The 27988-nt window shown below is 33.5% G+C and overlaps 1 protein-coding gene across 3 annotated transcripts in view; it reads right to left on the reverse strand.

Annotated features, from left to right (window-relative positions):
- Positions 1-4352: 4352 nt before the first annotated feature.
- RGS7 (regulator of G protein signaling 7) overlaps positions 4353-27988 on the reverse strand; it is a 648000-nt gene continuing 624364 nt past the window's right edge. For 2 of the 3 annotated variants that reach the window (XM_003767790.2, XM_031966954.1), the window contains 4 exons: positions 27668-27854; positions 23153-23242; positions 21001-21081; positions 4353-4734 (listed from right to left, as the gene is read on the reverse strand). In XM_003767790.2, the coding sequence (XP_003767838.1) occupies positions 21007-21081; positions 23153-23242; positions 27668-27854 (352 nt within the window). In that variant the 3' untranslated portion in view covers positions 4353-4734; positions 21001-21006. The remainder of the gene's footprint in view (positions 4735-21000; positions 21082-23152; positions 23243-27667; positions 27855-27988) is intronic. The other variant, XM_031966955.1, reaches the window with a different exon arrangement.

The raw sequence follows: 27988 nt of genomic DNA on the forward strand, positions 1-27988 counted from the left end.
TGTAATCTTACAGGTAATTCCCTCACTGGAAGGTCTGTGTTCCAATGAAATCATAGTTCTTCTTCAGGAAAAAAAAAAAGTGACTATAGGAAAAATATCATGGCACAGTTGTTATAAAGCCCTAAAATCAGAAAAAAATGGATTGAAGTCTTGCCTCTAACACACATAATTTTTACCATTCACGTGTTATTCAAAATCTCAATACCCTAAATGCTTCTCTAAGACTACGTTATAGATGACTAGTGGAAATGCATAATGGTAAAGGGAACTTCCACATAGGTAGCTCTTCATCTTGATAAAATCAGGCCTTTCCCCAGCACTTTCCCCACCAAAAAAAAAGTGTGGGCAAATCTAAAAACAATTCTGAATGGGGTCTTGGAAACTTAGTTTTTTAGTTAATGAGCAGGATTGAGAATTAGTTAACTATCTAAATTAATGATAGATTCCACAAATCTATTTAAAACAAGTATTTAGGACAAGGAAATTAATAATAAACTCAATCAAATCCGTCTCCTTTCTCCCCACTAGCATTCATCATCTGGACAATATTCTTAATTTTTCCAGTGTCATGGACCCTTTTGTCAGTTTGCTAAATTTAATCTATGGCCCTCTTCCCAAAACAATGCTTTTAAAAGCATACCATAATTTTAAAAATCATAGGATTAAAATGAAATCATTTCAATTAAAATATTTACAAATTAAGTTTTTGGCCCTCAGGCTAAGAAACTTTACTTATGGATGCCAGTTTATTGACATATACACAGACTTTTCCATTCATCTAGGTAAAATTGGTATATATCATATAACTATTGCATGACAGCCTGAAATGGAAATATTTAATTTAGTTAAAGCCAGAGTAGCAGAAACATTAATATTTCATAGCATGACTTTCTAAAAAATTTTTTCAGGGTTAGGATACCCTTATCTGTTCATTAATTTTATCATTTTACTTCTCTTTTCTCATATTATAATGATAATCCCATTGGGAATGCGCAATATTTATTAAATGCATATTTTTGTATTAAATATGTATTAACACATATGCAGATTATGAATAACCTATTCAAAATATGAAGTGTATTCTCAAGACTTAGATGAATAGAAAAAATTAAATTTCATAAAATCAGAATATTAGAAATGGCATAAAATCTAGATTCCAAATTCCATTTTATAGATAAGGAAATGAAGTATGTAGAAGGAAAGTGAATTGACTAGTCTCATAATTTGTAAAATTTGGCAAAATGTGGACTTGAGCACAGGCTACTTGGATGAAGAACTGTTTTGGTTCACAATAGTAAAGCCTGTCTTCTTGACACAATTTTGTAATATCTGGCACTAAATTTATTGATTTTATATGCACATTATCTTTAGGTCATAAAGGAGCTTAATTTCAGGTTTCTAAATGTCCACTTGCATTGGACTACAAGGGAACCTGGAATTTAGCAATCTGTTATTCCAAATGCTTCCAAAATGCTATTGCTAAAAATCTAGACCATCAGAACTGGGAGTCATTGGTGAGAATATCTGGGACAGAACATCATGAAAGCAATTAGTCTCTTGGTTAACCTCTAATGCTTTCAAGGGTGACTGAAACTCAATCTAGAGTTTGTTAGGAATTTATGGATGGAATAATAAAGATGGCAGACTAGATGGATGTCTCTGAGAGGCACAGAGAACTGCTGTCAGTAAAAACTGTCCAAAGAAAATTGTTCTGACCTGTGTTTTATGTGTGGAAAAATTCCTTAAATGTGCCATTACCAGTACTTTTTTCTTATAATCCTAACTTTGAAGTGATAAAGTAGGAGGGATTTGAAGACTTTCTTGGCATTTAGAAAGAGCTGGGTTCAAGTACTGTCTCTGATACATATTCTGCATAACCATTAGTTCAAGGCAGTATTCTACAAATATATATTATAGAAAACTTTATCACCTCAAAGAATTTGTACTATTCATGCCTACCCTTAAACCAATGTTTGATTTGAATTGTCAATATAGGTAGAGGATTTTTTAAAGCTCCCTTTCTATAATTGTAAGGGTACTCAGAATAGTCCATTACTCTGTTACTTTTGATAACAAATAGTTTCTTTTATCAGTTTAAAAAATATTCTAAAAGTTTGTGGATAGATTCCACAACATTGAGTTCTTGCACTTCCATAATTTTGTCATTTTTTTTGAAATCTTTGTTTTATGGAAGTAACCTGAATCCCACTAATTTTTTTTTTTGAGCATATCCCTAGGTAGGAATTGAGTAGCTAGGATATCTGACTTCTCGCATGAATGGTAGATTCCCCTCTGGCTTCCTTCAAGTTCCCATTATATAGAGCTCAAAACAAAATGGTTGTAAAATTGAAGGCAATTTTAAGTTCAAAATCAAATAAAAAGGTTCACTTAAAGGAGACCAGCTTGCTGCTTAGTTGTTTGGGATTTCATTTATCATTCATAACTAGTGACTCTTTGCATTCAGAAGAACAATTATATGAAATATCTAATATCACAGGTATTTGCATTTAGCCCTTTGGGAAGAAGTTTTGTTTTGTTTTTAAGACCAGCCTAATGAACAGTTGGAAAAAAAAAACAATTAAAAAAATAAAACAATGATTTACTTTGTACTATTTCCAGAAAGGAGAAGAAAATTCCATCTCACTTTACCACCTCAAAGAATTTGTACTATTCATACCTACCCTTAAACTAATGTTTGATTTGAATTGTCAATATAGGTAGAGGATTTTTGTTTTGTTCAGACATATAATTTTGCCGGTAGCAGTTTCCTTTTCTTTACCAATGTATATTCAACAACCCTTACTACTTACGGTCTTAGAGAGTTTCCTGACATTGTTAAATCAAATGACTTGCCTAGAGTCATCCAGCAAGTATATGTTATAGGCAAGACCTGGAGATAAATAGGTCTACCTGGGTTTATGACAATGCCCTTCATCCATAATATAACATTGTCTCATTTATAGTCTAAATATACTCTGAGTGAAAGACAAATGTTCCAAAATTATAGTATCTGGATGAGGGTACAGAAATCTGGGCACCAGATTAGCATAGGATCAAGAAATTTCAATATGGTATCTTGTATATGGGGCAGGTAGTTTAGGTAAGGATAAGGTAGGTTTCTACTCCACCAGGTAAAGGTACTCTGCTCCAATGGTGTCAGGGAAAAAATGTTGCACTTGGAAAAGAAAAATACAGCAAGGAAGAGGTGAGAAGGGGTTAAAGCATTAACTCTCTGGGTTAAATGACAAAATGACTGCTTCCCTCACACAACCTAGGTGGTAGGATAATGTTGGGTGACAGAATTGGCAGGATGGTTTCAGTGGAAAACAATGGAATAAGAATCCTGATTCTGATCCTTTCATAATTCTCCTCTGAGAAGTTTCATTTCTCAGTTCATATAGTTGTTCTTTTGAATGCAACGAGTCACCAGTTAAGAAGGATAAATGAAATCCCAAAGTACTAAGCAGCAAACTGCTCTTCTTGCTATTCACTATACATTCTGTTTCATTTTCTATTTCTGTGGAGAGATTTTCCTTTTGAAATTTCCTCAGTCATGTGTGGAATATTTCTCTTCCCTGTCTCACATAGTAGTTCCCTTCAATATCGTACTTAGGAACCACATTCTCAGTGAGAATTCCCCAGTTATTAGTGTTTTCCACACTTCCTAAAATTATAATAAATTTATTTTAAAAATACATTTTTGTTTACTTATCTGTATACTTGTTCTCCCTTTTATGAAGAAACTATTGTTTTTGTTATTGTTGGTTTGTTTTTCTAAGAAAATGTTTGATATAGTGTAGGTAGATAATAAATGATTCTTGAATTCAATTGAAATAGTAGGTGACTTTTTCCCCCTACCTTTGAAATATAAAACTTTGAAAGCTGACAAGAACATATATTCAACATCTACATTTGAGGACTAGTTCCTTGATCCAATGCAAATTTGCCATGGTCTGCTGGAAACCAGGGCAGCTCAGTGAGAGACACTTTAATAACAATTGATCAGCCAGTTTAAAACCGAAGCCCAAGGTTACAAAAGGAACGAGATTCTGCATCTTTTAATGAAAGATAAAACAACAATATAAACATACACAAATTTACAGAGAAGGGACCAACTTTAATACATTTGGAGTAAAAGGTGTTTCTCTTTTAAAGATGGTATAAAAATAAATGCAAGAAACATTAACAGAGAGTACAGATGACAGACAAAGACGCAGCTTTTTTTTTTTCCTGACTAGGAATACATAAGTGAAATGAAACCTGTGCTAATTTACTGCTTAATAAATGTGATGCCATATGCATATTTATTCATATGTGTATATATATATATTTTTTTTTTTACAATTCTTCCAGGTTGGGATTTACTGTGTTTTTTTAAATAAACTTTGTGTCTAGGAGAAGCTTTCAAAAAAAGTTTTCACTGTACTTTGAACTTGCAGAAAAGTAATACACAGATCCAGCTTGATATGAAGGAGGAAGTGAACAGACAAGATTGGAACTGGAAGTGGTGAGAAGAGATAGAGTCCCTCGGAGTCTGTAATGCTTCAGTGGAGGCAAAAGAGAACATATCCAGTCCTTTGCTCATGCAACATCTTGGCCTAATGTCCTCTGATCCAGGGACTTAGTGAGCTACAAAGTGTGTATAATGATTTGAGGCTGGGTCCATGCTACAAGTAGATCCTTTTAATAGGACTGAACTAGACTGGTTAACCTCTTGGATGTGAGCGATTTCCCCTGAGGAAAAGATAAGAACACAAACAAAGAAACAGAAAACAGGCATGATCACTGAAAACCTACTCAGTAGCAGCCCTCTGGCGTTGGATGGGACATTGTGAAATCCTAAGCAATGAATCCAGTACCAGGGTTGAGATGGGGCCCCTAAGGTACACCTTTGCTTAATTTTTTAGCCATTGGACAAAATTTACCCTCCCTCTCTCCCCCTTTCCCATCCCACCAATTGCAAACAGACTGATGATTTCACAGCACAGATTAGCAAATCATAAACATGTCCATAAACATTCCATTTATGCATAGCAATGATTCAACACCTAAGCCTGCTTTTGTCATTATATATCTATCAAATACAACAATCTAAAATATGACTTTTCAGATAGGACATTTTTCAGAAGACTCCCTGTCTTAGGAACAAAAGGATGATGGTATAAAAATATTTTTATTTTTTCTAGGCAACTAAACAAATATTTGTCAAAATCTGTGTTGGTTGAGACTAATGGGCTTGATATCTGCTTAAAAAAAAAAAGTAGGACCGAATTTACTGATTTTAAGTGATAGAAACTATGAGTTAAAGCTCTGACTATTCCACAAAATGAGAGAGAAACGAAGGAATTAACTATCCTTCCAATTTGAGGGAATCTCATCAGTTTCCCATTTCCTATCATATAAGTCTTCATCATGGAAAAGAGCAAGATTGCCTGCCTACAAAGATAATTTTACACCCTCCAGTGGTAATTTTAAAATATCAGATAAGCAGTCTGTAGGTTGGTCATTTTTAAAAACCTCATATTACAAAACATTAATCTAAAATAGAAAGTGCTCTAGTGTACTAAGATGCCTATATAATTTATAGAATGAAAATTTTGTTTCCTGTAGGTAGGGTAGAATCAAGGTTGAAGGCCAAGGTAATATTGCATTCTAATCACACACACAAAAAAAATGAGACAGAACTCCTGTGGCAATACATAATGTAATCACCTACTATGTCCTCATGATATGATGAAGGAGAGCTGACAGAGAAGGAATCATCACTCAAAGGGCATTATTTTTAGAAGTGAAAACATTTGAGCAAAGTGTAAGAACATTGAACTGCCAACAAATATACTGAACAACAATAACAACCACAACATGCCTATGTAAGGATTAATTCAATCTCTCTTGTTAAAAGAGTCACTACCAATGAGTAATAGATTTTGGGACTTAACTTAGCTTTTAATATAAGAGATGGAAATATAAGAGATGGAAAAAGCCAAAGTATAAAGTAAGGTCTATCCTAATTTTTCAGCCTTTGTGTGAAATAAGGAAAAAAGAAATGTCAGAATAACAGGCAACTTGCAAGGTATATGGTCTCATGGATAAAGTACTTCTTCAAGACATTGAGACCCAAAAAGCATTCTACTTCTGATTATAGTAGAAAGTTGCTGTTGTTCAGGATGGCAAAAATAAACCTGCTTTTTCTTCTGTTTCCAGGCACTTAAACAACCACATAATGCAAGAAAGAAAAATTAAAAGACAAAACAAAAACACTTTCCTTTTTCTAGACTGAAGTTTATCTGATAATTTTATAGAGTAATATTAACTACTAGAAGGCTGAATGATTTTTTTGTAAAGTGTTAATCTTTTTGAACTAAGGAGATACATGTTATGGAGAGTTGCCAGAGATACGCAGAGGTTAAATACTTTGCCGTATATCTAGTAAGGGTCAGAAGATGCATATGAACCCAGGTTTTTCTGACTCCACTCAAACTAAAGATCCTCATTAAGGTCTATTGATGTTGTATTGATATCAATGGACCATATATGCTGATAGACCAGTAAATACATTTTTTAAAAAATTGATTCAGCATAGGAACATGAAAATACATTTAAAAAATTGATAGAATCGGGATGTGAAAGATTTGATTGAACAAGAAAGTTACAAATGTTTGTTGTGTTAATCACAGGACTACCTGAAACAAATGAATGGCATTCTATGTATCCAAGAGAACATTTCTTTTAGTATAAAAAGAAATATCTTAACCTCGGTTAGATCCATTCTTTTGAAAACTCTATCTCTATACAATATATCTTAGAGGTAATAAAAAAAACCCTAAACCTAAATCCTGTTTTAGGGGAAGGAAAGAATGAAGGAAAAAACAAAAGGAAGAAAGGATAAAAAGACAACTATCCAGGCTAGCAGGGAGGAAGGAAAGATTAAGTATTTTGGTATGTGGTTAGCACTATTCTAAGCACTTTATAAATATATATTTTTTATTTGTTCCTCGCAACAACCCTGGGAGTTGGTAATTGCTTTTTTCACACTTTTAGTTGAGGAAACTGAGACAGACATTGGTTAAGTGACTTATCTACAATCACACAACTGGTAAGTGATTGGGATCAAATTTGAACTTAGGTTTTCCTAGCTCCATTTCCATTCACTGAGCCATCTATGTGCCTCTAGAAAGAAGAACTAAATGGATGGTCATTCAAATGAAAACATGAGCTCTGTGTGTTTTAGGATACTTGTTCTGTTTAAAAAAAAAAAAAAAAAAAAAAACTCAAATGGATGTTGGGGGGAGATGGGTGAGGGGAAATCAGGTTTAGTTATAGGTCCACAAGAAACTGTTCAAATTTTAATAATTTGGTAACAGTAATTTGTCAGAAAGGTTTCTTGGAAACTATATAAATTTAGCTACTGCCAATAATATTTTCACAATTTTGCCAATCTAAAGAATGAGTGGAATTTTTATAGCTAAATTTCAAATTCCTGGGTCCAAGAACTAACAAGAAAAATCAATGGCTTTTACTAATAGTGGCTTTAACTAAGTGCCTCTCAAATCAAATTTATAAATAACACAGGTTTTTAGCCAAATGTTTATGCACATTATGTATGACTTATGCTTATGTTTTCCTAATACTGAAGGCTAAGTGAAAGTAGAAACCTTTAGAGCCAAAGCAAAATAGATATGGAAAAAAGAAAACTCACAATAATAGCAGAAAGAAATCAAAAGACTATGTCCTCAATTCATCCAGGGAAGTTACACAATGACCAATAAATGGACCATATTCTTGAAAAAAAAAAGCGTAGAACTAATTCAAGGACAAAACAAACCTCAGACTGTTACCTGGCATGTAACTGAACATAAAACATCATTACAAACCACAAAACTATCAAATAAAAACAAAGTTTTCCAGATCCCCTGTAAAAAATAGTACTACTCCCATTTTCTTAATGCGACAGAGAATACATGCTGCTATTTAGTAAAGTTCTTGGTACTCAGATTTTGCTGAACACCTTGCTAAAGCCATTCCTTCAAGTTTTCAAAGAAGTAATTAGCCGCTAAAATAGATAACCAGCAAATAGCTCATGTGGAAATCTAAGCTTTGGGAAAATACCACCAAGATGATGATAATGGAGAATTATATCGGAATAGATTTTGACCAATAATCTCAGTGAGGAAAAGAAACACTAGACTACCTCCTTTTCAGAAGCACAAAATGAATTCTGTAGGAGGAAGTCAGCATTCAAGTAATTAGTAAACCCCATTTGTTGGCTTGTTTAGCTAAATTAATAAGAGTGTTGTCCAGACAGGGAGAAGTGAGTACAGAGAGATATATTAAGGCATGAAATTAGAAGCACTTAAGGGAATATATTAAGAAAGTAGTACAGTGGAGGGGAAAGAGACATGATTTGGAGCTAACAGTTCTGAATTTGAAACCTGGCTATCCAACTTACTACCTGTGAATTTAGGGTAAGTTACTTCCTATCGTCAGAACCTTTTAGTAGCTTCTAAATCTTTTTTGAGGGTAGAGGTAATTTTAGTTTTGTTTTTTTATGTTTTGTGGCTAATACTGTGCCCAATACATAGTAGGTATTTAATAAATGCTAATTGAATTAATTCACTTTCCTCATTTCAAAAAACAAAGATGTTAAACTAAAGGAATTGGTAAGATCTGTTTCAACTTAAAATCCTGTAAATTCAGTTATTCTGAATATTTTTATTCTTTAACCAACTCCCAACATTTGTAAGTATCTAAACAGTTTGATGAAACTGTCTTTCAGCTAGTATTTTTTTTCTTTTTTAATAATGCTCCTTAATTTTTCCCACAGAATGATGTAATCTAGTAAGGGTTTCAGAATGGCCTATTAGCTCCAGGCTAGGCATAAGAATTAAGAGATTCTAAAGTTTATTTTGGTTTTGTTTGAGAGTGCCTTAATTTTTTTTTTTTTGGTCACTTAAATGCCATTGTCTTACATTACCACAGTATGTTTAAAACTGAGTATAGGTTCAAACAAATATTCTAAGACTATAACCATTAATAAGATAGTACTGGTTTGGTGATGGAAAATCCCCATTGTCTCATCCATCAAAACTCTTTTGGTCTTCAGGCTGTCTATAATATATTCACATTCCAGCTATTAATTCTTATTTTCCTCTACCCCACAACAGTATTTCATTGTTTGGTAGAGTGATGTTCTTGAAATCACTGAGACCTGAATTTGCAACCTGCCTTTGATCTTAGGCTTCATGACCCTAGGCAAATCAATCTGGGGTTCAGTTTTTTTCATGTCAGTTCAGGATTCAAATGTCTGATAGGTTGGAGAGAAAGAATATTGGAGGTACTGACCAACAAGTACAGAAGAGATCTAAGATAAAGACCCAATTACTAAAACTATGATATTGTCCAAGTTGATTCATTTTTCAAAGAATGGCAGTAATTCTCTGAATTGTAATCACAAAGATAGTAGTAGTTGGGTATTTTTTAAAAATTTCCAATGGAAAATCAATTAAACAAAAATCTTCATTTATTTGTTTTGATTTCTAAACCTGGATTTGGAAAAGTCAGAGTATACCAGAAAAATAATGAATAGTTGAATCATTTTTACTCCCAAGAAAGAAGCCAATGTAATTTGGAGATTTTCAGTTTCCAGGAATTACTATGAGTCCTATTTGCTTTGCTTGTTCTTTTGTTGAAAAATTATGGGAGTAATCTAATCTGTTTATTATTTTTGGCACATTTTGAGGACATTTAGCCATGGACTCAAAAAAAAGGGGGGGAAGGCCAAAATAAATGACATAAATAAGACAAACTTAACTTAGCATAATAATATTTTGGGCCCACCAAACTTTTAAAGAAATGGCTTTGGGAGAGCATATACTTATATCTGTTTCTCTGTGTTTATTGTTTATCCATTTTCAAAGTATGCTTCAAAGTACTAATATGAAACTAAACAAAAATGATAAAAATAGAAAAAAACATACCATTAGATTTATAAAACTCCCTTTTAAGAAAAAAAGGGTTTTGTATATCATGCATGGGGATTTAGAATAGATGACTGAGACAAAGAAATAATGACTGAAATTTCTAGCACAAATATCCTATAACAACTAGCACAACTACACACATGAAATTAAGAATGAAAATCAAATTAATACAGGGGAGTAATGCTAAAATTCAGGAAGTCAAGAATACGTGAGTATAAATTCAGCCTTCAAGAACTTAACAGCTGTGTGATGCTAGACAAGTCACTTAATTTTTGTCTGCCTCAATTTTTTCAAATGCAAGCGGGGGATAATAATAGTACCTAACTCTTAAGATTATTGTGAGGACTGAATGAGATAATATATGTGCAATCCTTAACAGAGTGCTTATTAAGTGCTATTGAACACTTAATTAATGCTTATTCTTTTTCCTTTCCCAAATCCTTATCCACTTAAAATTCTAATAATAATAACAATAATAATGTTTGTTAAAAACAGTAACCAAAAAAGAGTATAGATATTCAGCAGTCAGACCAATAAAGCACATAAACTAATCTGTTTAATTTCTTTTAATCCAACTTTCTTAATTGTGGGCAATTGATTTTCACTGTGAAAAGGAAAAGAATTATAAGATAATAGCTTTAAGAAATGGTAGGGTCTACTGGAGGGTGGTTTTGTTTTGTTTTGTTTGTCCTTGAGTTATATAAGATGTGAATATATGTGTAAGCAAAAGTGAAGGAAATATTTTCAACTGAAAATTGAGAGAGACAAAGTGATCAAAAGAAGCAAATTCCTAGATGAGACAGGATGAAATAGGACCAAAGTTACAAACCTAGACACAGCTAAGGTAAAGGAAAAGGCAACCTTTTCCTTTGAGAAGTAAGAAAAAAGAATGGGCATGATGTGGAAAAGTCTGTCATCACTGACAAGATTTCTGAATGTTTAATTATCACTTTTGTTGAGCTAACTTCATATTTTAAAAAATGCATGGCCTTAGTAGCAGCCATTCAAAATAAAGTTGTGTGCAACGTTATAAGTTGCACACAAAAATAAATAAGGCAAGTTGTGATAATATGACATTAAGAAGAGCTTGCTTTGTATTTAAAAAAAGAAGAACTTTTCAGCTTTATTTTTGATACCATTATTTGTTGAATTGAAAAATTCTGTGATAGTATTTGTGAAAGAGGATGTAGGCTATAATGTGGTTCTGAGTATATCTTTTAAGTTAGACATCCAGAATTCACCCTGAAGTGGTGGTAGTAAGAGAGCCTCCTAGTACAAATCTATAGTTCTGTTCTCCCACCCCTACCTAGCTTCTCTATGATTACATGTACTTTTTTTTACTCCTCAGTTAAAATTTCTTTCCTTGGATTCAATTCCCAATAGATGTCTTCTTTTTCACTTAGAAAGTAAGATCCTTATAAATGAACTTTTCCTTAAAATAGTCAGTAGCATCTAATTAAAACCATCAGCAAGCAGCATATGTAATGGGGATAAATTAGAATCATTTCCAGTAAGATAGGGGTGAAACAAGGTTGCCCACTATTACCATTGCTATTCAATATTGTATTAGAAATGCTGGCCTTGGCAATACGAGAAGAAAAAAAGGTTAAAGAAATTAGAGTAGGTAATGAGGAAATCATATTATCACTCTTTGCAGATGAAATGATGGTAATACTTAGAGAACCCTAGAGAATCAACTAAAAAAGTTATTAGAAATAATCTACAACTTTAGCAAAGTTGCAGGATACAAAATAAACCCACATGAGTCATCACCATTCTTATACCTCACTAATAAAATCCAACAGCAAGAAATACAATGAGAAATTCCATTTAAAATAACTGTTGATAATATAAAATATTTGGGAATTTATCTGTCAAGGGAAAGTCAGGAACTGTATAAGCAAAGCTACAAAATACTTTCCACACAAGTAAAGTCAGATCTAAACAACTGGAAAAATAGCAAGTGCTTGGAGATAGGTTGAGCAAAAATGTTTTATATAATAAAAATGACAATACTCCCTAAACTAATCTATTTATTTAGTGCTATACCAATCAAATTCCCAAGAAACCAATTTACTGAACTAGAAAAAATAACCACAAAATTCATGTGGAAGAACAAAAGGTCAGAAATTTCAAAGGAATTAATGAAGAGAAAAGCAAATGAAGGTGGCCTAGCTATACCAGATATAAAACTATATTATAAAGCAGCAATCACCAAAACCATTTGGTTCTGGCTAAGAAATAGAAAAGTTGATCAGTGGAATTGATTAGGTTCACAAGACAAAATAGTCAATGACTATAGTAAAATAATGCTTGACAAACTCAAAAACCCCAACTTTTGAGATAAGAATTCACTATTTGACAAAAACTGCTGGGAAAATTGGAAATTAGTAAGGCAGAAAGTAGGTATAGACCCACACCTAACATTGTATACCAAGATAAGGTCGAAATGAGTTCATGATCTAGACATAAAGAATGATATTATAAACAAATTCGAAGAACATAGCTAGGATAGTTTACCTCTCAGATTTATGGAGGAGAAAGGAATTTGTGACCAAAGAAGAACTAGAGATCATTATTGATCATAAAATAGATAATTTTGATTATATTAAGTAAAAAAAAATGTACAAACAAAACAAATGCAGACAAGAATAGAAGAAAAGCAATAAACTGGGAAAACATTTTTACATCGAAAAAATCTGATAAAAGCCTTATTTCTAAAATATATAGAGAATTGATTCAAATTTATAATAGTTCAAGTTATTCTCCAATTAATAAATGGTCAAAGGATATGAACAGGCAATTTTCAGATGAAGAAATTGAAACTATTTGTAGCCACATTAAAAGGTGCTCTAAATCACTATTGATCAGAAAAATGCAAACTAAGGCAACTCTGAGATACCACTATACACCTGTCAGATTGACTAAGATGACAGGAAAATATAATGACAAAATGTTGGAGAGGATGTGGGAAAACTGAGACATTGTTGGTGGAACTGTGAATGGATCCAACCATTCTGGAGAGCAGTTTGGAACTATGCTCAAAAAGTTATGAAACTGTGCATATCTTTTGATCCAGCAGTGTTTCTGCTGGGCTTATAACCCAAAGAGATTTTAAAAGAGAGAAAGGGACCCACATGTGCAGAAATGTTGTAGGCAGCCCTCCTTGTAATGGCAAAAAACTGGAAATTGAATGGATTCCCATCAATTAGAGAATGGCTGAATAAATTGTGGTAAGTGAATGTTATGGAAAAGACCAGCAGGATGATTCCAGAGAGACCTGGAGAGACTTACATGAGCTGAGTGAAATGAGCAGAACCAGGAGATCATTATACACGGCAACAAGTCCATACAATGATCAATTCTGATGGAAATGGCTCTCTTCAACAATGAGATAATTCAAACCAGTTCCACTTGTTCAATGATGAACAGAACCGTCTACACCCAGAGAGAGAACCATGGGAACTGAGTATGGAACCCAACTGCTATTATTTGCTTGCATTTTGTTTTCTTTCTCTGTTTTTCTTTTTCTTCCTTCTTGATCTGATTTTTCTTGTACAACAAGATAACTATATAAATATGTATACATATGTTAGATTTAACATGTATTTCAACATATTTAATGTGTATTAGACTATCTGTCAGTTAGGAAAGGGGGTGCAGGGAAGAAGGGGGAAATTTGGAACAAAAGGTTAAGTAGGTATGAGGAAACCAAATTATCACTCTTTGCAGATGATATGATGGTATACTTAGCTCAGTGTTGGAAAATGCATATGCTTTGTAAATAAAAAGCTTTAATTTAAAAGAAAGAAAGAAAGACAGATCCTTGGGGCAGCTAGGTTGTGCAGTGGATAGAGCACCAGCTTTGAAGTCAGGAGGACCCGAGTTAAAATCTAGCTTCAGACACTTAACACTTAACTGTGTGATTCTGTGCAAGTCACTTGATCCCAATTGCCTCAACCCCGCCCCCCCCCCAAAAAAAAGTAAGTTCCTTGAGGGCAGGGATTGTTTTATTTTGGTTTCTTTGTTCTCACATTATATCATAGTGGCTGACACATAGTATGAACTTAATAAGTGTTTTTCATTTTTAGCTAAACTGTACTGTACTTCTTGAAAAGTGCTACAGTTTTTCTGCAACCCGTACATGTGGCAGTGATAACCAAATATCCCAAAATACCTATGGCAAATTCCTCAAGGAGCATCCCAAGGCTGTTCTTGATCTAAAGGTGCTACAACACTGTTCAATCTATAGAATTTACAAGACAGATAGGGATTAAGCTACATCAAAAAATAAATAAAGTATGAACCTGTTGTCTAAACGAGGTATTCATATTTGCCAACCACTGATCATTTAATGACATCCTATAAAAATGAAGTCATTCTGCTCTCAAACAAGACATCATCAAACCATGTCAATTAAACAAGATGTATGACTCTCTAAATCTACAATAAAATGATAGATCAGATGATTTTTAAATCTCTGACAAAAGAAAGAGAAATGGAAAAAATTCAACTTTCCTCAGACTTTCAGTATATCTTCACCCTTCTAACTAGGTTTGCCAATGTTACTTATGGTGAGGAAAGCCAATAACCATCTTGTAAATTGTTTCCCCTTTAGTTTCTCTGGTGTCATAACTAATGCAGTTTACTTATTATTATATCTCGTCCTCTTAGACAATAAATCCGATGACATTTAATTATAAAACAGGGGTTCACTAAGTGCCCTTTGGGATATCTACATTGTAGATTCACATCTTGTATCAATCACTTCCCTATTAGAATTTTTCATCTGATCACATACTTTTTGCTGATTCTTTATTATGTTGGTAAACATACAACACTTTATAGGGATTTTTTGGGGGGATATCTTCGATAGTATCAGTTGTATAAAATATGGCTGTTGACATTTTTTGGGATATTAAACTTTGTCTCTCCTTCTCTAAGGTGGGAACATACGCTAAAGAAAATGGAGTGGTCATTAAACCTGTATTATAGTGCCATGAATTCTGAGCCAACCTTTAGAATTCCAATTCCCTCATTTTATAGATGAGAACATTGAGACAGGAAGAGGTTAAATGATTTGATCAGGATCACATAGCTAATAAGTATATAAAGCAGCATTTGAACTCAGGTCTTTCTGACTTCAAGTTCATGATCTGTATTTTTGGCCATGCTGTTGATGCCTTGGTTATTTAGGAATGACTTATTGGATGAAACTCAGAACTACAATTAATTCTTTTAAAAATTTCTTCTGAAATAAAATTCTAGTATTTCACATAGGAATCCGTTATAATATCTCACAATAACATGCAACAAAGGTTCATGATTCTACTTTGTATGTGAAATATTAAATAAAATTAAAAATATTTTTAAAAGAAATTTCAGGATTTCTTTGCTTTCCTGGTTTTCTAGGTGGTTAAAATAGATATTGATATTATTGGAATGATTAATACTAATCAAGCCTATAGGAGATTGCTTTTTTTAGATGAATTAATGAGATTCTAAAGTTAATATTCTCTGCTCATAATTTAATTCTTTTTATTTAGGACCAGAATTAATTCACTCCAATCAATTACTCAATAAATAAGCATTTTTAAACATCTATTATGTGACAGAAACTATAATAGGTGCTATGGATACAAAAATAATTATTATCTTCATTTTATCCTTAGGGAGAAATAACTTGGGAGGAGGTATTTTAATTACTTAATTTTACAAATGAGGAAACTGAATGAGAGCTTGAATAATTTGCCTAGAGTCACACCCCTTACACTGTAGGTAGTATAGTGTCTAAAGATGTATACTCAATAAATATATAATCTATGTAAATATATATCATATGTATATTACAAAGTAATATTGAGAGAGAAATCAATAGGAACTTAGGTGGATAAGCAGAGAATTCATATGATGGTATTTAAGTTGCGTCTGAATGGAAACAAAGAATTCCAATAGATTGAAGTGAAGTAAGAGTTCAACCCAAGCCTAAATTGGGAGATAAATTATGAGAAAAAACAAGAATAATAGCCTGGCTATACTGCATAACATGGGAAGATGTGTAATGTTTTTTGAGGCTGATGAGATAATTCGGAGCCAGTTTGTGAAGGTTCTGAAATAAAGGGAGCTAATGTCTTATTTTAGTGATAATAAGGATTTAAGCAATGAATGAAAAAGTGAAAAACATTTATTATAAGCTTAATAAGCATCAGGCACTCTATTAAGGGAGATGCAAATGGTTGAATCAAGAAGACCTGTCTCTTAGGAATCATATATTATAATGTAGAAGGCAATATTTAAAGGTGAGTAGTAGCCAGCAAAATGAGTTATGGTCTAAAAAGTAAAAACTAAAAGATTATGAATAAATCACAAGTTGCTATTGTTTGTCCTTCATTCTTGAAGAAGGCTATGACATCAGAGATGTGATGCCATGACATACAAGTGAACTGGAAGGGAGGGTTGTGCAAGGTTACCTGCCTTACTTTCTTCTCTGGAGCCATCTGAATCCAGAGGCAAAATAGAAATCAGATGACTAGAGATGGACCTGTTTGCAGTAGGAGACCTTGGACTTTTTAAAAATTAAGGTCTCTGACAGATCTCAGTTTGATTGAGGCAATGGCCTTTTGGTGATTAAAGGAGGCAAAAAATGGTCTCTTTTTTCTTAGTTTCAAAAAAGAATCAGTTTGGGAGGGTTTTTGGCCAAAACTGAGCCAATGAGGGCCCAAATAATGACCAAGTGAATCTTGGGTAGGGACCTATTTTTGGCCAATCAGTAAGAGCTCTACTATCAGGCAAATGAAATACTCCTTCAAGAGGCAATGATAATATTGATTTTTGTTACTGGAGTAAGTTGGTTTGGCCAGATAAAGATAAATCACTTTGTTACTTTAATGAGGAGGGTGAATTGGAGGAGACAAGTAGTTAACTAAAAGGAGAAGTATTTGCAATAGTTGATAGAATGAACACACCTCATCAAAATCAGGTCAAAATTGGCACATGATTTGAGCATTTATAGTGATGCCATGAGCAAACTAAGAGAGTAAGGGATAATTTGTCTCTCAGAGCTTTGGAAAAGGAAGGAATTTTATGACCAAAGAAGAATTAGAGAACATTTTAAAAAGTAAAATGGACAACTTTGATTACATTAAATTAAAAAGCTTTTGCACAAACAAAACCAAAACAAATAAGATTAAAAGGAAAATACAAACCTGGGGGGGGGAAATTAAAACCAGTGTTTCTGATAAAGGTCTCATTTGTAAAATATAAAAAGAAATGTGTCAAATATATAAGAATACAAGTCATTCCCCAACTGTTAAATGGTGAAAGGGTATGAATGATTTTCAGATGATGAAATTAAAACTATCTATAGTCATATGAAAAAATGCTCTAAATCACTATTGATTAGAGAAATGCAAATTAAAAACTATTACCTCACACCTCTCAGATTAACTAAAATCACAGGAAAAGATAATGATAAATGTTGGAGGGGATGTGAGAAAACTGGGACACTCATAGTATTGTTGGTGGAGTTGTGAAATGATCCAAAAATTCTGAAGAGCAATCTGGAACTATACCCAAAAGGCTATCAAACTGTATATACCCTTTGATCCAGCAGTGCTACTACTAGTTCTGTATCCCAAGGAAATAATGAAGGAGGGAAAAGGACCCACATGTGCAAAAATGTTTGTAGCAGCTTTTTGTGGTGGCAAAGAATTAGAAAATGAGTAGTTGCTCATCACTTGGAGAATGACTGAACAAGTTGTGGTATATGAAGGTAATGAAATATTATTGTTCTATATAAAATTATGAACATGGTTTAAGAAAGGCTGGAAAGATTTACACAAAATGATGATGAGCAAAACAAGAAGAACCAGGAATACAATGTACACAGTAACAGCAAAACTATGTGATAATCAACTATGAAAGAATTAATTTTTCTCAGTGATTAAGTGATCCAAGGCAATCCCAATAGACTTTGGATAGAAAATGCCATCTGCATCCAGAAAAAAACAAAAAAAAAAACAAAAAACAACTATGGGGACAGACTATAAATCAACACATACTATGTTTACTTCTTTTTATCTCTTCCATGTTTTTTTTTTCTTTTTGTTCTGATTTTTTCTCTCCAAATATGATTCATAAAGCAATGTGTTTTTAAAATAAATAAAGAAAGAAAGTTGATGGAGTAAAGTAGAATTCATTAGTGCACAAACTTACTCCAAAAGAACATTTCTAAAGAACTAAGGAAACACACTATTTTGCTTCAGTTGGAGATTCAGTTGGGATTTTGGGGTATGGTATCTTTTTCAGTTGTTTTACTTAACTGTTTTTCTTTCTTTCAAGAGAATGGTCAATGGTGGGGATAGAAGAATTATATCCATAAATGGAAGCAAGAAAGGAGGGAGAAAGAATGGGAAAGAAAGAAGGAAAGAAGGAAGGAAGGAAGGAAGAAAGGAAAAAAATTATTGTCTCTTTTCTTAACTTGGTACCTAACTCCTCCTTTTGATTCATATAACATACAGTTAGCACTTAATAAAAACTTGTAGAAATAGAATTTATATATGGAGAAATATAAATCAGAATAATATATATGCTCTAGATTGTTCTTAGGAGACAGCTTCTCTGACAAAATAACATATTCATATGACATTTATATTTATAAGGCTTACTAAGCACCTTCTTTACAGCATATCTGCAGAATATGAAAACATTCATGTCTCTATTTTTAAAATAGAGAAACTGAAGTTCAAAAGGGTTAAGAGTTTGTTCAATGTCTTAAGGTTAGAAAGAAGCTGGTTGGCTATAAAGATCAGAAAAAGAGAAATAAGAAATCTGGAAGAGAAAATGTAAAGTTTTGTTTAGAATATATTGTACTTAAGATAACTTTGAGACATCCTGGCATAGTTTTCGTCCAGGAGTTTAGAGATAGTGCTGGACATATTGATTTGGGAATTATCTCTAGTCAATCAGTCAATAAAAATTTCTTAGGAATCTACTTTGTCATGCACTGTTGTAAGCACTTAAGATATAAAAAGAAGCAAGACAGTCCCTATCTTCAAGGACCTTACAGTCTAATGGAAAGAGATCATATTTCTACTCATTGAGATGATGAAAGAAAATAATAAATACTGATAGAAAAGTAGAGGGACAGATTTCCATGGGTAAATTCCCACACATCTTTTTTCTTTGCTAAATAATGTTTCATTTTGTAATTTTTTGCTTGTGATTCAATTAGTTCTGTATTTTCTCTATAACTTAGTCTTAGAAAGTAGTCTAGGGAACTGAAAAACTAATGCTTTTGAACAGGATCACACACTAGGCCTGTTCAGAGAAAAGATCCAGGGCTTTGACCTAGATCTTCCTGAATCATTGGCCAACTCTCTCTCCACTATGCAATGCTAACTACTTTACACCATAATATCACATATGAAAATCATATTATTATATAATATCAGACTTTTAATAAAAAATGCTACATATCATACCACATAGTAAAGCAAATCATGATGATAAAAGATAAAAAAAAAAAAGGAAAGGAAAAGAAAGCAATACAAAGAGGAGGATTGTTGGAAAGAAGGAATACTGAGTTTATGAATTCAAAATGAACTTCCATGGAGATAACTATTATTTTTTCTTTCAATGATTTATGACATACATTTTTCATATTGTTGAATTTCCTCCAGGAAATAATAAATTTATATGTTATAGGCTGAAGAGACATCCCCAAAATCCAATAAAAGTACTGATTTTTTAAAATAACCAGTTGAGGAAAATGAAAACTCATGTAGTATTCTCCCATCATCCTGAAAATTTCATGTGTATTTCCATTAATGCAAAATATACACAGGAATGCATAACAGCTTTAACACCATAGACTTGTGGTAGATCTCCAATGTACCAAAAATTCCTTTAATCCTCTGAGTAGAAAAGCATTAACCTTCAACTAGGAAAGAACATTAACATAATAATTGGTTATGTTAATGATCAGATGGTTAATTTAAATAAAATTAACCAATGTGTTAGTTGGGGGGTGGTATGAGAGATAGTGGTTCCCTTTTTCTTCTATGCCTGTTTTAATTTTTTTTTTTTTAAACTCCAGTCCAAATTATCCATTTATTAGCAAGGGCATACTACTATGAAACATTTCATTCCTCTCTTCATTTGTTACCTAATTCTCTTGCAAAATCTAAAATATAGAGTAACTTGGGTAAGTGTAGGGCATTATAGTCAGGTTTGGGTATTGCATATGTGTTGTAGAGAGATAGGATAGGAACCATTGGATTCTTTTTTTGTTCCTTTTCTCCTCACCTCAAGAATTACTGTGACTTTCAATTACCCATGCTAGGTGCTTTGATCACAATCTCAGAGACAAAATTCAAAGATCATTAGATTAGAAAATGTTTGATATGAAACAGTCTTCTTGGACAACACACAATCACAGTGCAACATGCCATGGCCACACCATCAAGCAAAAACTTGGGGTTTTTGTTTCAAATAGCATTCACTGCTTTGTTTTCAATCTCTACATCTTCCCCTCACTTGAAGTACTTTTTTTATTTGTGCCTTACAATCAGATTATGACCTGAGATTACTAAAAATCTAGGCCTGAGTCAAGGCTTCTATTGGAGGAATTGGAAAATTAAATTGTATCAGAGTATAGGTTATCCCTGGAGAATCTCAGATTTTAGGCCTTTTGTCTCCCAATCTTATCTTACATACTCTTAACACTTATCATTTTAAAGTCTTTTAGATACTCTGACATTGGGGACATTGCCAGTAATTCACAAAGGTGACCTGTTCCCACTCCACCCACCTCCAATTTTTATTCTCATCTAGGGTAACTAAAAACAAAAACCATGATCTTTGCTGAAGCTGATCAAACTTCCATTTCAACACACACACAGAGCTCCATTGAACTAGTCATCACAGCAAAAGCCACAACAAGCACATAGCAGCATGGAACTAACTGCACGACTCAACAGACAATGCAGACAAACTTGAGTATAAACCAAGATTGTTCTACCTCTTTTCATAACAGGTTAGTGCTGGCCCTCAGTGTTGGTGTACAGTTTTTATGGCATGGGAAAATAGGGATGTTTCTGCCCTATAAAAATAAATGTGTTGAATGCTTTAGTTTGAGCTTACACCAGGTCAGAAAGATCCAAAAAGAATCCTGAAAACAAGGACATCACCAAAACACATGGGGGAGAATAGGAAAGTGTTGGCAGGAAAGTGACTGATTTTCCTGTGTGCTCTGAGGACAATATTTTCCAACATCTTTCTGTGAATAAAGAATAGAGGAATCATATTGATGGGACATTTTAAGGGCTTGTATCCTGCTACCAAATAGCATTCATTTATAAGCTTTTCCTTAAGTCATTCAAAAGGTCATTATTCCCACAAATGACAAATGTGAAAGATATAAGGAAACCAGACTCTTTTCATTTGTCTAACTCTCAGAAAGACCAATATAAGGGGAAAACTGTATAGAAACATGTGTTCTTTTTAGAAGGGAGTTGCAGACACAACTATAAGGAAAAAGATAAAGGAGCCCTCCTGGGTCTTTCCATTATTTGCTTAAAAAAGAAAGAAAAAGTTGGTATTCTTCCTTTTTTATGACCTATTTCATGCTTCTTTAAGCATCCAAAGCCCAAACACACTGTCTTCCTTTTGTAGCATCTTGTCCCCACCAGGCAATGGGAGATGGAACAGAAAAGGAAGCTTTGAGGGAAGCATGAAATCCCAAATTTGTGTAACTGTAACACATTCATTTGTTGTGACATCAATAGAGCAAAGGTGAGGGGTGAAGCTGAGAGTGGAGGATATCTCATTGGACTTAGTCATCTTTAATCTGTCAGGATAAAACACTTACCACATATGTGCAACTTTCTCAAAAGATGTTCTGCGATCCATTGAGTTGCCCAACTTACTTGGGATATGAGAGGGATAGGTGGGCAGAGGAAAAGAAAGAAAGGTCCATAAAAGAAAGAAAGCAAAAATAAAAAGAAACAAAAGAAAAGAAAAAAGCAGAAAATAAAAAGATGATGAAATGCAAGGCTACAACAAAAATGTCATGTAAGAAATCAAGGGGGGTACTAATAGAGAGTCACTAATGAAACACTTTCTATTCTTTTTTTTTTTTTCTGCAACTAGCAATTTAAAAAAGAAAAGGTGATTTCCTCATATGCATAAAATTAGTGCGATAAGAATAAAATCAGAATAGTCAAAAATGAAACCAGTGTCAGGTGCTACCATATTGTCATTTCTTTGGTCTATGGACTTCTGGAGATAATCAACAATCCAGAAGCTCTCAATATTTTGCTATCAAGACTATCTCTGATGGTCATCTAGAGTATTAATATATGGAATTTCTTCTCAATTGTATAAGTAGCCCTGCTTTAGATGACCTGATAGAAAATATCTTCATTTCATATGGTACAACATGTTTCAAACTCTTAAAAACTGAAAGGTGGTATGATATTCCTAGTCCAACCCTGCCCCTGTTCCAATATTTCCATTGATTTAAAGAAAGCTGTGGGAATTAGGACTTTGAGAATGAATATAAGGCTTGAATGATTCTAATATGATTTAATTCACCTTTGCTCACTGTGTACATGTCTCATTGCTGGTGTGTCTATACTCTTTCAGACACTGTAAATACCTGGAGCATGGGAATAATCGAACTGGGCAAAAATCTGACCAAAAAATATTTCATAGAAAGGACTAATTAAATTTGAGATGAGAATAATAGCAAACACCTCCACACCCAGTCCATTTTAAGTGATATGATCTGTGCCTAAGTAAATAATGGACCAGTTTAATGAAAGAAAGGCCCTTTTAACGGAAGGCATTTAGAGAATTTTTTTTCTCTCTTTGATAAGTGACTCTTCATTTTTTCCTTAAATTAAATAGAAGATTCATGCAAAATTAAAAATAAAGAATTTATAATAAAATTTGGAATATATGAATACATGCAGCAAAGAAAAGGAAAAAAAACAAAGGAAAAGGGAAAAAAAAGAATTTATTTGATCCTGCAAAAATAGAAAAGGCTTTCTTGGCCAGAAGCTTTAGTCTACCTACCACATATTTATCAGCATGGAACCTGCAGAGGAGACTGGACTAATTAATACCAAAAGCTAGGGAAGTTTAAAAAAAATGGTAAGAAAGACCAATACCTTTTTCTTCGCCTGTAACAGCTCCTGGTAGGCACTGGATCGTATGAAACGTGGGTAGGAATCACTTTTCATCAATTTGTAAATGTGCTCCTAAAAGGAAAGAATAGCTTAGATGCTATTTTTATGAATGCTTTAGAAAATCCAAAATGAGGAGAGGAAAGAAAAATAAATACCACCACATGTCATCCAGGTACTAGGAGGAAGGATGAGACAGATCTGATGTGGACTAGATATAATAACAATAAAAATATTATCAATGGAAATAAGTATGAAGGTGATAATAAATTTCCTTATATTTCTAGTATGTCATAGGTTTTTTTTATACTATAAATACTATAGTATCTTAACAGTGAATTATTTTATGAAATGGCCCAGGTAGGCATGGAGAATATAAATTTGACTTAGTCATTTCCAGAATAGAATGCATTGCAAGAAATCCAACATAGCAGTTCTGAACTCAATTATTTTGTTACAAATAATTCTAAAGATAAACCTAGTTGTCCCCTGTGCCAAAATGCAAAACAGAGTTTAAGCAATCTTGCAGATCATTGTGAATCCAATTTGAATAACTCTGGTTCTAAGATTTATTCTGGGCCCCAGAATATTCAGTTTGCATTTGTCTATATAGCTCATTAAAATGTAAGTTCGTTAAGGACAGCATCTATTTTGTTCTCTTTTATTCCCAACCCTAGAACCATGCCTTATGTAAAGTAAGTACTTAACTAGTCCTTATTGGGTTTGAACAGACTAACTGACCTGGAAAGTTGTTCTTCAGCATACTTTGTCCCAAAGCTGAAACCCCAGACCTATTCTGAAGATTTTTTAGCTAACAGGTCTCAGGACCTTACAAATTCTGATTACATAGAAGGAAGTATTGAAGGAAAGAAGGAAGGAAGGAAGGAAGGAAGGAAGGAAGGAAGGAAGGAAGGAAGGAAGGAAGGAAGGAAGGAAGGAAGGAAGGAAGGAAGGAAAGAAAAAAGAAAAGAAGGAAGGAAGGAAGGAAAGGAGAAATCTGGTGAAACAAACTTCTTTTGGCTTGGATTGGAAAACTTCCAGGTATTTCAGGTATTAAAGCCTTACACTAAAATGTACAGGTTCTTATAATAGCCCCATAATTCATCTAATTTAAATCTGGGCTCCCTCAGACTAATAATGGCTTAGAACTAGCTAGAACTTAGTCATGCTACACCTAGTGGTGTCTACCTTAGAGAAACTGCATGAGCACTTCACAAAAGGAGAACAAGGCTTCTATCCAATCAGGAGTTAAGCATTTCCCTTTGCCACATGAATTCCATAAGTTTAAGATTGCACCCTGAATCTGGTTATGTACATCTCTGTGATTATTATTATGTCATTTCCATCATGTCTGACTCTCATAACTCTATTTAGAGGTATTCTGGGAGAAGATACTGGAGTGGTTATCATTTCCTTCTCCAAATCATTCTATAGATGAGGAATAGAGGTTAAGTGACTGGCTTAGGGGGTCTCAGACCAGATTTAAACTCATGAAGATTAGTCTTTCTGATTCCAGGCCCAGGGCTCTATCCACTGTACCACCTAGCTACTAATTGACTCTAGCTGACAATTTCCATGAACTGTTTATTCAATGAGGAACGGACAAGTTGGAATTTTTGAGCTATAGTACTAGAAACCACTCTTCCTCAAAGTTTCTTTTTGAACCTAGAGGAGAGAAATTATCAGTTGCTCTCTAGGGACCCAATTTGACGGTCTGAGTGGGGATTAGAAGAGTAATACCAGAGGAAGTATTGTATCATGGTTGAGATGGAATTGGATCAGTTGTTGAAATATTAATATGGATTTCATTATGAAGAGTCTTTTTTCTTGGGGCTGATTTAAGAAAAAAAATTGGGTATGTGTATATGTGTGCATGCATACATTTTTCTCTTTAAATCAATAACATATTTATAATCTGTATTGTTGTAGGGAAGTTAATCATCTATAGTTTCTTATATCAATGTAATCATACAGCCAGACTAACACACACACACACACACACACATACACACACACACACATGAACAACCACAATTTGCAGCATATAGTCTTTAGACACTTCCCTTAGAAGTTAAATGATTTTTCAAGAGCCAAATATTCTAACTGCATCATTAGACCCTTTGAATATAGGTCTTCTTAATTTGTCAAGACCAGTTATCTGTATGCTAATGCAAAACTTTAAAAATGCAAATAGGTTCAATGGTGGGGAAAAACAATCTAATGTTAGGTGGTATCATGTCATTTGGGAAAATGCTCATAATATTTTTGCTGAACTTCCTTTAATCAAGCTAACTTTCACTGTTCCAAGAAAAAAAAAAAGAAATCTCTTCAGACTTTAAATAGGTGTTTCCCACCCATCTGACAAATTATTATCTTCATAAAGCATAGAAGGAAAACACTAAAATTTCACCCTGAATAGCTGGAAGAAATCTGCATTGGGTTGGGCATCTGTGTCAAAATTTTTATACTGTTTTCTCATGCATAGCTCTGTTTCATTCAATTATTTCCATATGGGATAACATGATAGAGCCATTGGAGTTGAGATTGTGGTTTAGTCATTTAAACATGTGTTGACTTTTTACCTCCATTGCCCCTATTTCCTCAATCCAGAAGTGATTGGAAAAATGGATTATATACTGACAATATAAAGAAAGAAAGATCTTCCCATAAGTACTTCTTTAGTCTTATGGTTTAATTTAGGAAAAAGTGATAATTGGTCAGAGATTCTTTGTGTAGATGATATATTCTTATAAAACAGCTTGAAAACTTATTACATATATAAGTTTAAACATTAAAACAGATAATCTTGAAGGGAGAATTTTTCTTTGAAAGCTTTTTTGTTTGTTTGTTTGTTTGTTTTTCCCCCTAAAACATTAATTATTTATTGTTGAGAGCATAGGAAGAAACAAACTAAAGTAATTTTTAAGATGGTCCATGGCAATGTATGGGATTGTGACTTAGTCCCAGTTCTACAAGATCTTTTTAGTTCTAACCTCTTTTCTGATCTCCATTCTCTAATCTTCAATGGCCTACTGGACATCTCAAACTAGCAGTTCCATAGATATCTTACACTCAAAATATCCAAACTAAACTCATTATCACTTCCTCCCATGTCCCACCTATCCCCATACCCACTCCACATACCCCTATCCTTCTGCTCTTTCTAACTTTGTGGTTACTGTTGAGGGTACTATCATTCTTCTATTTACTATATTATTTAGAAACTTTTGAGATACATAATTTCTAGGTAATTTAGTTATATTATTAAGACTAGCAGGTTATTAATAAAAGGATAGTCATTTGATCATATCTCTTAGACTAAAGACAATCATGACTGTGGCCTCATAGTTTATATACTTTTAGATGTTCAGTGAAGGGCTGCTAATGAGATCATGTCATCTATAGACAGAGAAATTATCTCAGACCACCTTTTGAGTCTTGGGTTAAATAGATATAAGGAAGGATCTGTCCCCACCCGAGCTTAAGTAGAACAGAACAGACGTTCCTACTTTAAGTTAAATTCCTTATAACTTGGGTGAGGTCTGATGTGATCTCAGTGATATCTTTTAAGACACTGAACTTTCAGGACTTTGGAAGAAGGGGAGAGATCTGAATCTCTCCAAAATATTGGCTATTAATAATTATGTCTCTCTTCATCTAGGATCACAGCCTAGATGCCATACTTAATTTTTCACTCTTTATCATTGTCCTTATCCCCCTCAACCCAAGACAAGTCCTGTCTATTCTATGTTCCTAAAATATCTTATATATGCCCTCTTCTCTCCTCTGACATTGCCACCACTCTGGTCCAAACCCTTATTTTCTTAGACCTGAACATTTTAATTGCTTTCCATCTCAATTCTCACCCCAATACAGTTCATCTTCCACTTAGCTGTCAAACTGATCTTTCTAAAACTCAGGTGCAAATATGTAACTCCCTATTTTATAAAGCCAGTGGCCGAACTCCTTAAGACTGGGTTCTATATCTACATCTGTATATGTATATATTCTATAGATAGATAAAGATAAAAATTGGCAGCTAGAAAGATAAAATGGAGATGAGAGGAAAAAGAAGTAAATTAAATCCCTGATAATCAGGGGAAGGACTAATAGCTAAAGTGACAATTGAGGGAGAATCAAGAAAGGCCTTGCAGTAGGAGAAGATGTAGCAACCTAGCTCAAGAACTCAAAATAGCTAATTTACAAATAACTAAATTAGGGAGGAATGGTCTGCTTTACAAAAGATTATATCTGGGAAAAGATTCCATCCTTTATTAATTTCTAAATTTAGTCATCTCTCCTAAGACACTTCCATTTTATTACCTATAAAACCTGGAAGTACCACAGATATTAATAGGCAAAATTACAGGAATTGCCATTGAATGAAGATGGAAGGATTATGGGGAGATCTTTTGAAATTATGTCCTTAAGAAAACATAATTGATTGACTCCCATACATTCAGACGAAGCTTTCTAAAACTAAGTCCTCCTGCTACTGACCTGAGCATCTTCAAATGTGTACCGTCCTGGCTCCTTCACATTTTGTGTGGTTTTGTCATAACTTTTGGAATCCAAATTAATGGCACTGGGAGCACCTGGAGCCAGAAATTCCTGCCATATTTCCTGGACCCGGGTGGGGACTTCCCGAATGGTTCTTTTCTTCAAGTCTTCCACTGCCAACCAGAACCTATTGGGAATGAAACAGTAGGCATTTACTCACTAGTTGATTTTTGAAAACCCTTAATGTGCTATTTAGCCATGATACAAATAGCAGGAAACAAAGTTCTCAGTTTCTCTTCTTTCATGATATCAGAACCATCT

This window comes from Sarcophilus harrisii, chromosome 4, assembly GCF_902635505.1.
Source record: "Sarcophilus harrisii chromosome 4, mSarHar1.11, whole genome shotgun sequence".
Taxonomy (NCBI): domain Eukaryota; kingdom Metazoa; phylum Chordata; class Mammalia; order Dasyuromorphia; family Dasyuridae; genus Sarcophilus; species Sarcophilus harrisii.